Raw genomic sequence first — 13,917 nt, 5'->3', positions numbered from 1 at the left:
TACTTTGTCTTCCTTCTTTGGAAGATAGCCTTCTTTTCCCCATAGCTTGCGTACTCCCTCAAGTTTCAGAGTACTTGTCCTAAAAAGGCAAACAAAGCAAAGCCGCATCAACCGGATGATCACCACGTTCAAAAGAACACGCCGGTACCCTAAACGCCGTTGACAACTTTGGTGTACACAGTGAGCTGTGCAAGGAGTGAACACCTCTGCACCTGCATGAAGTTCTATGTTAGTAACGTTATTCACTACTGTTAAAACACCCCACAGATGCAAACTTGGACTAGGCTACGGCATCCTAAGTACAGAGCTATTCTACATCAGCATTAGACACCAGCAGCCAGTAGCAGACTGTGTTTGCCAGCTCTATCCACAGCTTCAGATCACTTTTATCATGTATCTGAGTAATTTAAAAGTGAACACAAGCATCACAGTAACTATCTTGCTCCCCAGGAGAAAGGTTCTGGGAATCTCTAAGCATATTTAAATAGCCCTATTCCTGATTCCTATAAAAATATTTTATAATTAGAAAATTAGAAGAGACCTAGAAAGTATTTTTATTTCTTATGAAAAAGTTCATGGTCTCAGACACCCTAAACTGTAGAATTTAATTCAAAAGACACAGGCTGCAAGTCCTACACTTAAACGCCTCACTCAAATTTCCTTATATGAACTGATTTCATGTAATTTGAACTTCTGAGTACCTGTGTCTGCTTTCCCCATCTGAAAAGGAAAAATTAAAAAAAAAAGGGGGTGGGGAAGCTTCTAGCAACCATCTGTGTTACTGTTAACAACATGAAACAAAGTGAACAAGGACAAATAATTATAAAGGATTCAATTCAGATGATAAATTTACCAGAGCATAAGTGAAGTTACTGATTTGTACTGAATCTCTGGCTATAGAATTTATTTGTAGTGTTCTAAAACTTTAGTAGTATCTTACACTGCAAATCTCAGCCTCACTTCTATCTAAAACAGTTTCCTTTAGAAAGGCACATTATTGTAAGCATAGCCTGTAAGGAAAAGAAATAAACCAGACCAAAAAAATACTTAATCATGTAATCGTCATGTAATCCCGTCCCAATTTTACTGCATTAACTGTCACTTAATTTGTAGCTTGTGAAGAAAGCAGAAAAACAGTCCAACTCCCTAGTTGTTTCAAAGATGCCATCTGAATTTCTTCTTACATGATAAAGGTTTCCAAGTTCAACTGTATTTAGTTCCTTGTAATGAAGAAGCAAATACACGATACTGACAAGAACAGAAGCTTAGATGTACTCAATTTCAAGCGCAAATTAACTCACTCTTTGTGGCCTGTCTCAGCACTGTTACCGGATGTATCAGAACCAAAAGATAAACCAGTGGGGGACTGCCTGCCAGTGACACCAGATGAGGACACGCTTGAAGCAAATGACAATCCATAAGGTTCGAAATTCAGAGCTGCAAGACAGACAAAATCTCAAAATTGCAGTGAGGCCTAAAAAGCTGAAAAAGAAATCTCTTTTCTGAAAATAGGTATGCTGTAACGCTGCACTGCTCAGCCTTCCCAGTCGGGATTCCACCCTCATTAAAAACGGGTATTTCTGTTCCCAAATAAGTTTTTTTAGACACACAGCGGATTCACCTAAAACATCTTCATTTGGTATTTGGTTTCAAATACTGATATTACATGCAAATAGTGACTTTACAGCATATCACTAAAACATCTGCGGATGCTTACTACCTGTAGACAGAGGTACAGTATTGGATCCAAATATGCATTAACCTGGACAGACAAAATCTTCTTTTAAAAAAACTTAATTGTAGATAACGCAGTGTACAAGACTTAGCTTTTTAATTCCTCAACAGTAAAGCAAAGCTGAGGAATGTTTTAGAAAAGCTTTCCAACCTCAGAGTGAAGAATTCAGAAGTGCCTAAAAGAAATCCTTACCTGCTTGGCTATAACAACATAAACATATTTCTACGGCAAAAAAATGAAAAATGCATTATAGGTGAAGTTCCAGGGTATTTTTAAATAAATAAAAGCACATATTGAGGTCTTATCTGTACCTCCACTAGGTAAGAAATTTAAGATTTACGTCACAAAATAAGTTCATAATGTTTATTGCAAACTATAAACCCACAATCAAGTGCTCAGTAAGTTCAGAACCCTTTGCTTTCACTTTAACAACCCCCATAAATCTCACAGACCAGCAGACATTATAGTAAAACATTCTCACCTGCAGAACAGCAACCTGCAATAAATGAACAGTTACATATACCAGCTACACAGACGTGGAACTACAAATCTAAGTTGAACTTGGCCAAGTCTACAGACAAGAGAAGTATTAAGATCAAGATACCATTACTTTAAGAAATATTAACCGTACACTTAGCTCGTTAATAATTATCAGGTAGTTTACCAGCTAGATAATAAATGCACTGAACCAACAGTTGTCACCTTTTTCCTGAGAAAGTTTCTCCTCTTGTCTCTGGTGATGAGGCTTATATGGTGCTGCACCACGGCTAAGCCCTTCAGCCACAAACCCATCCAGAAAAGATAAGGAAGCATCTACCTACACAGAATTCAGTGAGAAAGCAATGAAAATATTTTTTGAACATGAGCCTGACATTTCCAGGAGAATATTAGTTTTATCAATAAATGAGGATCTTCTGTCTCACATCTCCCTTATCTACCAGTAAAGCTGCTTTATTAATGGAAACTGTTAAGCAAGTACATTGCAGCAGAGCCCAAAATGGCTGATCCTACCATTATGTGAAAATACTGAATTCAAAAAGCCCCCCCTCAAAAACCCAGCAATATCAGTATTATTTTCCATTATTTAACACAGACATTTTAGTGTCAAGATGAGTAGTTTCTAAATAGGAGGCAAAGCCTTTGAATTAAAAAGCAGTACTGTATCACTAAAGCAGTCCTAACTTGTCTTTAGAAACAGAGACAACGAAACATAAATCATCATATGAAATCCTAATTTCGTTCAAGGTACCTCAGCTTACTAACTGAACACCACGGTTCTTCACCTTTCCGTACAGGACATTATGATCCATCACACACACCTGAAAAAGCATGTTTCTGAAAACCTACTTTAAGCAGACTGAAGACTGGCACCAATCAGACCTGTCAAACATCATTCATTTTGATATTTTACCAAAATATTCAACCCCCAACCTACAGAGAGGTTCATGAAGAACACACAGCAGCTGTCTTACCACCATGTCACTGCAACTAGCATCAAATGGAAGCAAGTTTTTCATCAGTGCTTTGTCTTCACAGAGATGCTTCAATTCAAAGGCATACTGTCTCATGCAGGTGTCTAGAGAGCTGCCAAATTCTTGGATTAGTTTGTCAACTGTTTTTGAACGAGAGGTACGTGATGCTATCTTGGTGACTGCAGCCATTAACCACATTTTAGTTTCAGAAGTAACAAATGACTTCTTCAGCAGGCTGTGCAGCTTTGTCAAAATAACTTCTGGATCGACATCTGTAATAAGGCTGGAATATTCACCCACCACCTATTCACAAAGAACAGACGGTTCACACAGAGCAGTGCTCTCAGTTTTTAAGTGAGAATGTAGTACTAAATAACAACAAAGTAAAGTCCACCTCACATTCAAGAAACTAATATTTAAGTATGTTCTAAGTTATTTACCATTTTGTGTTTTAAATGTCAAAGGCTTGAAGTGACCTTTGTGTTTACCTCAGCACACCGCAATTTTTAGCCACTTAAAAATCAAAGCTGTGTTGAAAAGAAAGTTAAACATAGCAACTAAGCCCTTACAAAACATGATTTCCTCACACTGCAGCCTATTCCTTGGGTGGAAGCTGACGCTTACCCAGGTACCAGACAATACTACCATAGCACTCGGCCAGTCACCTGCAAGGCTAAAAATAAATTTCACAACCACATCTTGCCTAATTCCGATGAAGACAGAAGGGTTCTCTGCGCACAGTCACATTCCTGTGGTTGCTAAGCCATTCCAACAGTCACCTGCCTAAAAGGAAGCAAGTCAGCTTTTCCACAAACTATGACAAGCTCAGTAGTCCTCGGGCACCAAAAGAGGTCACTAAAAATAGATTTCAGCATCTTATCTTGGCTTCAAGTAAAAACAGTATTTATGACTAAAAATAACAGTTAAAAACTGTTCTTAAAAAATCAGCACCTTTGACAGTTTCCTCCTATCTTGTGTATTCAATTTTAACTGTTGTCCACCTTACCCAGCTCATAACTTGAAGGAACTTCTGTGGATACAATGCATCTTCCTCTTCAAGTAATGCTAAATAAGACCGTACTGCATACACCCGTAGCTGATCATCTTCTTTTCCATCATCAAATCCTAGACAGAAAACAAGAACATACTTTGCCTAAAACACAAATAGCACTTCTCATCAATTATTTTAAGAAAAAAAGCTAGATAGTTAAGGAACACACCTAATTTTTCAGAGCATTCAGGCAATTACTCACCTTCAGCCAAGAGCCTCAGGAAGTTGTTTGGGATATCAGGATGCACAGCGTCACCTCCAGCTGAAAACACAGCGTTCATTGTTTGGATGAACCACTCATTGTCAGGGGCATATGTGTCCTCGTGTTAAGGAATGAAGTGCTAAGGCATAACTTTTTCCTTTTTTTTAGCATGTTTCCTACGGAAACACATTTTCCACAGGTAAGCTACTCATCTTGCTCTCCCCAATAAGCTAGGGGCCTCATGGTCAAACACCAGCTCAATCTAATGGAAGAGGAAAAATTCCTGCGTCTTATGTAAGTGTTTCCTATAAACGCTTCACAACTCATTATCAGCCAAGATGACATCAAGAAAAATCAGCAATGGCAAGTCTAACAGCAATGCCCACCATATGCCAAATCCCTCACTTCCATCTTTTTGGCATAGGTAAAGGATCTTTTCTTTATTTCTATGACAGAACATTATTCTAAAAATCCAGACACCAACGAGGTGTCTACTCTGATAGGAAGAGCATCCCCACAATCAGAGAACAGCATTTGATGTAGCACTGCGGCATCTCTCTCCACACAGTGGTGTAAACTTCAAAGTTTACCGTTAAAGCCTGTGTTTTAAATTTCAACTCCAAAGCCAAAACAAAGTATTTTGTGTGCCATTAATTTCTATCAGTGAAATACAAGACAGTGGTCATTTTTGTATGCATTTTCTTATGCATTTTTTTTTCATTTGACAGAGCGGACAGCACAACTGCAACACTTCCTATTTCAAAAGACAATGAAAGACGCTTTGAAAGGTACAAATGCTACATTTACGTGACCTCTAACTCCAAATCTCAGAAAAATAAAAGGATATTTCTCAGCTAGTTCTGCTATTTTGCCAACTAAGTTGATGATAGCATATTCTTCTTTGCTTTCTTTTAAGTAGTCAAGCATCTTCTGAACTATGACAGTTACATTTTGTCCATTTGTAATTCTATAGAGAAGCTCTAAGGTCTGAAAGAGAAAGCAAAAAAAAAAGTATCCGATGACTCAAAAAGGAGGCAGGCAAACAGGAAGACCTTAGAGTGTTGTCAAACTGAGCAACAGTCTCTATTTGGCAAGTCTTAAACGAAACGCACTGCTCATCTACACAGTTAGTCACGTTAATAACGTTTGTAACTGCTCTCTCACAGCAACTGAGACAAGGCACGTCTTTTACGCTACTCATTCTAGAAAACCTACAAAACTAACTTGATTTTTGTTGTTTAAAAGTTCACTGACCTCCCTTTTAATAATGGGATCTGGATGGTCCAGACATTCAATTATTGTCATCTGGTGCTGCAGAGCCAGATTAGGATCCTGCTGGACGACATAGGTCAGAGCCTTTAAACCTAGAATATAAGAGATGAGAAGTGATGTAAGAGAACGTATGCTACTATAACCAAACCGAAAACATCTTAATGAAATCACGAATCCTCACCTAGGTATTTCAAATTAATTTTGGGTGACAAAACAAACTTTCCAATGCACTTGGCAGCCTTTTCAAGTAGTTCAGCTTTGGGATAAATTGTGTAAATTGTTTGGACACATTCAAACAAGATGGCTGCACGGGGAGGGAAGAAGAGACACATAGTTAATGGGTATTAAACACCTCTACACTGCAAAATTTTTTAACAAGTAAACAAGGAATCGCAGTGCTGTCCCACCCCCACTGAATCTAACTGCAGAGTACCTACTGACATAAGTAAAAACCAGATTAAATACTATCTCCTTTAGTATATACATATTTGTTAACCTTCGCCATTGCACATACAACTTTCTATCCTTAAAGTTCTTCCAGCCTTGAAGTTTCCTATAGTTGCTGAAGAGACTGGACTGAGATGGTCTTTAGAAAGCCAATGGGCAACTGTGAAGGACAGCTAGTTGCTGTTTATTAAGAATATTATTAGATTTTTCAAAAGTACTGCATAATTATCTCAGCACAACCAACTAGTCACATTTTCAATCTTTCCAAAAACCAATAATTACATAAAATAACCTCACCCACCATATGTAATATTATGATTTATCTCTGCTCTTCTTAAAGATTCATCTAGAACATCATACATCAATTCGCTTGTCCTGTTTAACAAGAAAAAATAATCAAAATTATTTGCAGCACTAACAAGCACGTAGTCTTACTTTAGCAAACGGTTCAAACCTTAGTACTGAAATCTGTAACACAAATGATTCATATCCACAGATCTGCTTTAGCATGGAAAAGCACTGTAACATGTTTCTAACTGGCATCTAGTAAGATGTTTCCAGCTTTCAAGAGAAACATTTACCACAACAAGAATAAAAACATTTTCCTCACTGATCGTATAAAAAATAAAAGACCAACAGGAAAAGGACCAGACAACTAGGTCCTCACAAAAGGACACCACTTTTGAAATCATCATTACTCTGGATTTTCACACAGTTGTTTGGTAACCTAGTAACAGAAGTTTTAGAAAAATGTATTTCAAGCACATTCCACAATAATCAATTGTTTAGCCAATCCAGAAGCTAAAGAAACTAATTTTGCAGTTTAAGAAATATCTGCTCACTGTACTGGTGAATAAGAAAAGTTCAAAGAAGCTCAGCACTGAAATCCTCTTAACAAAACAAAACAGGAAGCAGTCTATAATGTACAGGCCATGACTGTATTCCCTGTACTTACAAAATACTAATTACAGAGGAAGATCTGGTTACCTTGAATCATCTTTTCCTAGCAGCCCCAATATTCTTAAAAGCTGAATTTGTAACCATGGTGCTGGCACACTGTGATAGTTGAAGTCAATAGGAAGCTTTCCTCCCACTACCTGCTTTAGGATGGTTACAAAACTCGCAGTCAAGTCCTTGTATCCAGATGAGTTTTCCTACATTATGAAAAAGAAAGACAATTTAAATATTTTGATGCAGCACCTCAAAAGGAAAAATAATCCACAACTACAGTAATATGAAAACATTATTTCTTTAAATCAAACATCATTTCTTTAAATCAAACTTCTACTGCTATCTCCCAACACTTGTAAACTCTTCACTTTAAACCTATGCTATTTTCTCACGCATTTGCAAAGGGAGTAAATGCAACGTGAAGGAAACGGTAAAAAAAAAATACAAGCAATTTTCAGCAAACCCTTTAACACACTGTAGAAGGTAGATCCTCTAGCCAAGGACACTCAACAATGTTGAACATTTGGGTCATGCAAAAGTGGACCTGTCAAGGTAAACGGAGAACTAGCGCAAACATAACGCAAATATCCATGATCATATAAGGAACTTTTTTCCTCAAACAGTGTTGTGTAAAGAAGTTTTAAAGTTATTTATATATATACACACGAAAATAGCTCTGGAGTTCAGCTGTGCTTCTGATTCTTTGCCTACCTTAATCATTTGAAGATAAATATGCAAAGAAGCAGCCATGACTCCAGCATCCCTGTCACATAAGGCTTTCCGGAACTTATCATGAATATGCTGAACTTGGTTAGGAGCAATGAGATAGAATTTATACAAAGCTTGAACAGCTTTTCTTCGGATAATTTCCCTGAAGAGAAAAGAGATTTACACAAAACAAAATGAAGCTATTTGGGTATTTTGACTTAAGAAAACAACTTCATTTGTTATTTCTACAGCAATGTAAAATTATGTGGCCAGCCATCAGAACATGTCAATTTGGAGACAGGTGAGAACCCATGTTTTACATATTTGGTAACATATGACTTTGCAAATACCACTTAAGCAAGGAAGTGGCAAAGCAAAAGTAAAAGCTTAGTAGGGCTTGATGTCTGACTGACGATTCAAAAAAACAGCCACCAAATAAACAATGAAATTGGCCTCTGCTAATCTCTTGTGGTCAGGTGTGCGACTCCAAGAAATACCTGTCAGGAAGTCACTGAGTTCTTTCTACAGGTCCCTTTGTGATCACCACACTTATATTATCCTCTGTGTATGGGATATCATTAATTAAGAATCAAACAATTCAAGGGTATCAATACAGGCAGATACATCAAAGTTTACAGAAAGAGCTTTACTAAGATTCAATGAAGTACTTCAAGAACCCTAAACTGTTTCTCCTCAACTCTACAAACACTTCTTCATCCACATATTTGTTAAAAGGACTCAGCAGATAAATTCAATTACATTTACCTATCAAAACTGGTTATGAAAAAAATACCTATGCAATACTCAGTCAAAACTGTAAATAAATGACACAAGAATCCAAGAATATACCTAGGAGAGGAACATTTCTGAAGGTAATGAAGACCAACTCAGAGAAAAAGCACCAGTTTACTAACACCACTGAAAAAATTAAGTTATTTAACCATACAAGGCCACCTGAAATTCTGTAAATAAATACATACTTAGAATGCTGGAGCTTGTCTTCTATTAGGGGAAGAACAGCTGGAATCATCTCCCGAGGAAAGATCTGGCTGACAATGGTTAATGCCATGCACACCTCTACTAGATTAGTGCTCTGTAAGTCCTGTTACAATCATTGAAATAAGACAGTAAATTTTTGTTTAGACTTGTAAATCCTGCACAGACATAATTCAAATCTTTCACAAGCAGGAAGGATCTAGCCTGCCTACAGCAAGCATGCTGCTGTCAGCCATCCTGTCGTCTGCTTATGTTTGAGAAGCATCAGTTCTCACTGAGCTAATCAGGTTCTTCTCTCACACAGAAAGAAGGAACAAGCAATTCCTCACACTTGTATTACAGAACTACATCCATATTTTAAACATATGTGGGATTAACACGTAGAGCTACAATCAACGGTTGTTCATTGAAATAGTATGATGATTGTAAAACTATGCTGAGTTCCCAGCCGGGCAAGTCACTTCTCACAGAATTCTCAGTATTCTCCGTAGTGGCTTTGAACTAGCCCAAAGGAGGTTAAATAAAAAAAGCAAGCTCAAGAATACTGCCAATTACATATATGCACACTAAAATAAAGCAGTACCTATTCCCCAAGAAGCAAATGCAAATTACACCTACCATTCTACAAAACAAAGAACAAAAAATCCAGTCTGTCCCAAATACAATCTAAAATAGTAAATATAGCTCACTGCAACCTTAAACCAAAAAAGGATGAAGGAACTAATGAAATACAAGACTAGAACTGCTTTTCAAATCAAATGAAATGTGTAAGATTCGCCGACATTGTTATTTGCTCTGGCCATTTGTCCTAGATAGAACTAAACTAAAATGAGGACTAAAACTTTTCTGGATGCTCATTTTTCACTTCTTTCTATATCCTTGTTACTTTCAAGTCAGATTTTTTAAAGATTATAAACCAGTTTTCAATCACACAACAAAATGAGCATCATCTTCAGTCTATAATTTATGTGACTTTGGCATGGTGTAATATTAAGTAATCGTTAACAGAAAATTATTACAATTGCTCTAAGAGGCAGTAGTACAGAAAATGACACCTATGAAATATCATTCAGCAATAGATTTTCAGTGTCACTCCAAAGCATATTTCCATTTTTTTTTTTTTTAATTATCAAAAAAACAAAATCAAAGCAAAGAGATACTTGGTGAAGGCTAAACCCAGAAGCTTACACTGAAAAATGCAGGCACAGCTCCTCCTGGACCTGAGAATTTATGTAACTTGAACTTTTTATAAAGGAGATTCTATAGTATTATCTCCTTTGAGCAGATTGAAAAATATGGCTTCAACAGCAAGAATGCCAAGTTTAGATCAAAAAGCCAGGAAAGGCCATTTCAAATTTTCATTGCTAACCAAAGAGACAGCAACTTTGAGAGCAAGATAGATCTAATGAGTACAGCACTTAGATGTGTGTAACAGAAAACGAGAAGAATTGGTCCAAGGTTAGTTTACCTCCACAACTCCAAAAACACTGTACCTTCACAACTGTGTTCACGAGTAGAAGTAGCAGCTCATGGTTTTCATGTAGAAATAAAGAAACTGCCAAGTAACCTATAAAAGAAAGCAGCCTCTATTACTACTTTCAAAATAACCAACTGCAAGATAGAAAACATAAGACTGCCTTTAATACAAGAGTTAACTCAAACAGTTACAAAAACCCAACCAAAAAACCCACTGTTGGGTGACAGTTGCTCATGTTTTAAATATCAAGACTTTCTTTGATTTCCAGACAAACCAGTTAAATTTAAGTTGCAGAAAGGCTCCACAAACAACAGCTAAGAATTCATAGGCTGCGAGAAATAAGATACATCACAGTACTGTTAGAGCTAAAGAGCAGCCAAGAGCACCATGAGAAATCACTTCCTGGACAACTAGTATCTGCACAGAGAAAAGTGTATTACTTCCGGACTATACAACAAAATGCACTTCCTTAAATCTGCTTCTCTTTTTTCAAAAGAAGTTCTATTCCAAGTAAATTTTATATTCAACTTTCAATATTGAAGAGTAAATTCACCATCCTATGCCAAAAACTCCCTTGTTATTTCTTACCAAGAAGGAAACAATTACAGAACCCCAGAAAAGAGACCTGCCAAAATCTTTTTTCTTCAAGATCCTCCTTCCTTTTAAACTTGAAGTGGAGGGGTGGGGAGGGTGCGCCACAACTCATGACAAGATTTGCATTACAGACACGGATGTTAAAAAAGGTCTTGGTTCATTCAGGTCTTAGAGATCAAAATGAGCAACTTAGATGCAAACTGCAGCTGGACTACAGCCACAGCCCAGAGTGGCTGGGCTATCAGATTGATTTGCTTCTGAATCTACAGACTTGACCAGCTTAGCACACCTGCAAAAATGTAGTTTGCTCTCACTGAGGCTCAGGTTGGGTAAAAGAGTAACCCTTCTCGACTGGAACAACTGAAAACAATTCCTTAATAGAAACTCAGGTATATTGCACCAAGAACAGACAAGGTCATCCTCATATATCACATAACTGGAGAACAACAAAAAAACCAAACCCACACACACGCTCTTGGTAACATTCTCTTACCAGGACAAAGCTTAAGGGCCCTTTGTGCCCAGAGAACTTTGAGCCACTTACATTTAAAGAAAAAAAAAAAAATGCTGCTTCACCAAAGCCTTCTCAAAAAGAGCCCTAGTATGGAAAGGTCTCAAACCCATTTATAACAAGACACTGGTTCTTGACACTTACAGAGGTCACAAAGTTTTCTTCAAAAGAGCTTACCACCTGCCCTCCCAGGTTAGGTGAAGACAGACTTTCCTAATCCCTAGCAGAGCACCTGCGCACTGGCTTTCATTACTCAGGGATAAAGCAACTTTAAATCATCACTTGTAATGCATTCTCTCAGAAACTCCAATACTTGAGTGGATGATCCAGATGAAATTCAAACAAAGGATATCAAACAAGTATATCCCGCAAGACATTGCCTTCCTTCTGTGTATGCAGACATAGTATTGCTTGGAGTCAAACCATTTTCTCTGCAAACAAGAAGAAACGTCTTCACTAGGCAGTTGAATCAGCAACTGCAAGGAAATTCTCCAGATGAGACAGGCTGACAGCTACTTCAAACTAAATCTACTGGAAACAAGTTAACAGCCACACCAGCAGGCAAGGAAATCACAACAGCATGAAATCTCAAAGATCTCCCAACTAGCCTTTCAGATTTCCTCAGATTTCCTTTCAGATTTCCTCAGATTTCCTTCTGCACCTGCGCTACAAGGATCTCCCTTTTTGCCTCGTTTCCTACAGCTGTTTCTAAATTAAAGAGTTACAAGTACCAAACCAGAAGATATTTGCCTGACAAACGTCTGAAACTAACATCTTTGTCTAATCTTTTTCAAGTACAGCACTTGAAAAAGAAACCGAATCTGACCGAAATTTTTCAGCTTGATGCATTTAACAAAATTTCTTGTAAACTACTTGTATATTGGTGCCCCATTTCAAAGCAACACAAGAACAACTGATGATTTAAAATAAATTTGTTTCCCTGCCTTCTGTTCTACAAGCAGAAAGAGAGCAGCTAACAAACTAGGAACCAAGCTGCTTTCAAAGAGGAGCGAGACACTACAGAAAAAGACCAAGAAAGCAGAACATTTCAAGTAAGCTCTATTTTTACATGAACTATAAATACTAAGAAACTTTGAAAATACAGTTTGAGAATATTATTAAGGCTAGAGCTCTAGGCACATACCAACTCTTTTCTCCAAAAGATTGCCTTGCTGTGCAAGCTTGATTGCATGGATGTAGCCAAATGAAGACTCGTAGCCCAGCATTTCGCAATAGATGAGTCTCACCATACATTCTTTCATCAGCCTCTGAAATACAAAAATAAGGTACTGAGAATTTTCACTCAGCCATGTTTTACGCTCTTCTTCAGTGCTCAAATGAAGCAGAGGACTTTACCTGATAGAAACATACGTGCATACAGGCAGATTTTTTAAAATCGGGGTACTCATTTTTCCTTTGCTATGAACCTCTTCTGCAAATCAGTATTAATTTCTGACTACAGGAGCGTAAGTCCCATATACTACCCTTAAAGGAGTTATCTTATTTTGATTAGCATGCATGTGATCAACAGTAAATTAATTATGACTAATAAAAAAAATACGAGCTATCTGAAGTGTTAGATGATCACACTGATAACACAAATTATTTTTTACCAATCACTGCACTGACCTAGGACAGGTTTTCACTACGTTTATAAACTTCACATATAAAAATTTATTTTTCCCTTCAAAAACTCTCACTCATGGGCAGAATATATCAACTGCACCACTCAGACATGAGCAATGGTGCATACAACAAAGCACAGCTTCCTATACCACACAAACTGGTTATAAGAACAATGTCAGCCTGCAACAAACATAACTGGATGGAAGCAGTTCATCTCTAGCTTTTTTGGCCACATTATGTCAGAAACTACAGAATTACAGACTGGGTGCCATACTGTTACGGTTTATTCACATCAGACAGAATCAGTGTTGTCATTAGTTTAACTGTGCTGCAAAACCACAGACATTAACACCTTCTAATGCTGATGTCTAAGTATCTTCCACACTGTTAACCTGTACGCTCCACTTGGCAGAAAGAGTGAGAACACTGCTTTTCTTCACCTTTGGTCTGCTGTTCCCACAACCTGTAACCACTGAGAGAACTTACAAGTGTTGTGGTGGGGGCTGAAACTGTTGCTTTCAAACTGGTTAGCTCCTGCTGGATTAATTTTTCTTCTTCCTAGAAAAATTAAACTTCTTATTGCCATCTCGCATAAATGCTGGAGGCTAGATATCAAACAAACGTCACAGACGACATGTTAACTTAACAGTATTCCAGAGTCTTCTCAAAGCCGGCGAACACCTCGTTTACGGTAGCCACGCCGGGCTGCTCGTTTCAAGCACAGAAGGCAACACTTTCCGGCCGTGCTTCCCCACACCGCGTCCCCACAGCACGACAGAGCGCGGCAAGGTTTATCGCCGGGTTCCGGGGCTCAGCGAGACCCAGCCCCGCGGCTGCGGGGAGACGCCGGTGCCCCGTCACCGCGCACGGAGCCC

The 13,917-nt window shown here is 37.9% G+C and overlaps 1 protein-coding gene across 1 annotated transcript in view; it reads right to left on the bottom strand.

The window, feature by feature from the left end:
• AP4E1 (adaptor-related protein complex 4, epsilon 1 subunit) overlaps positions 1-13,594 on the bottom strand; it is an 18,416-nt gene extending 4,822 nt beyond the window's left edge. Inside the window, exons 1-16 of the mRNA XM_010141174.1 lie at positions 13,529-13,594; positions 12,561-12,684; positions 10,328-10,401; positions 8,819-8,940; positions 7,842-8,001; positions 7,167-7,333; positions 6,481-6,554; positions 5,914-6,036; positions 5,715-5,824; positions 5,308-5,447; positions 4,461-4,573; positions 4,214-4,332; positions 3,208-3,510; positions 2,438-2,552; positions 1,302-1,437; positions 4-79 (exon numbers count right to left, since the gene is read on the bottom strand). Of these exons, the coding sequence (XP_010139476.1) occupies positions 4-79; positions 1,302-1,437; positions 2,438-2,552; positions 3,208-3,510; positions 4,214-4,332; positions 4,461-4,573; positions 5,308-5,447; positions 5,715-5,824; positions 5,914-6,036; positions 6,481-6,554; positions 7,167-7,333; positions 7,842-8,001; positions 8,819-8,940; positions 10,328-10,401; positions 12,561-12,678 (1,950 nt within the window). The 5' untranslated portion in view covers positions 12,679-12,684; positions 13,529-13,594. The remainder of the gene's footprint in view (positions 1-3; positions 80-1,301; positions 1,438-2,437; positions 2,553-3,207; positions 3,511-4,213; positions 4,333-4,460; positions 4,574-5,307; positions 5,448-5,714; positions 5,825-5,913; positions 6,037-6,480; positions 6,555-7,166; positions 7,334-7,841; positions 8,002-8,818; positions 8,941-10,327; positions 10,402-12,560; positions 12,685-13,528) is intronic.
• Between the last annotated feature and the right edge of the window lie 323 nt (positions 13,595-13,917).

The sequence above is a fragment of the Buceros rhinoceros genome, unplaced genomic scaffold, assembly GCF_000710305.1.
Source record: "Buceros rhinoceros silvestris isolate BGI_N320 unplaced genomic scaffold, ASM71030v1 scaffold23578, whole genome shotgun sequence".
Classification (NCBI taxonomy): domain Eukaryota; kingdom Metazoa; phylum Chordata; class Aves; order Bucerotiformes; family Bucerotidae; genus Buceros; species Buceros rhinoceros.
This window is presented reverse-complemented; position numbering and strand designations above follow the sequence as displayed.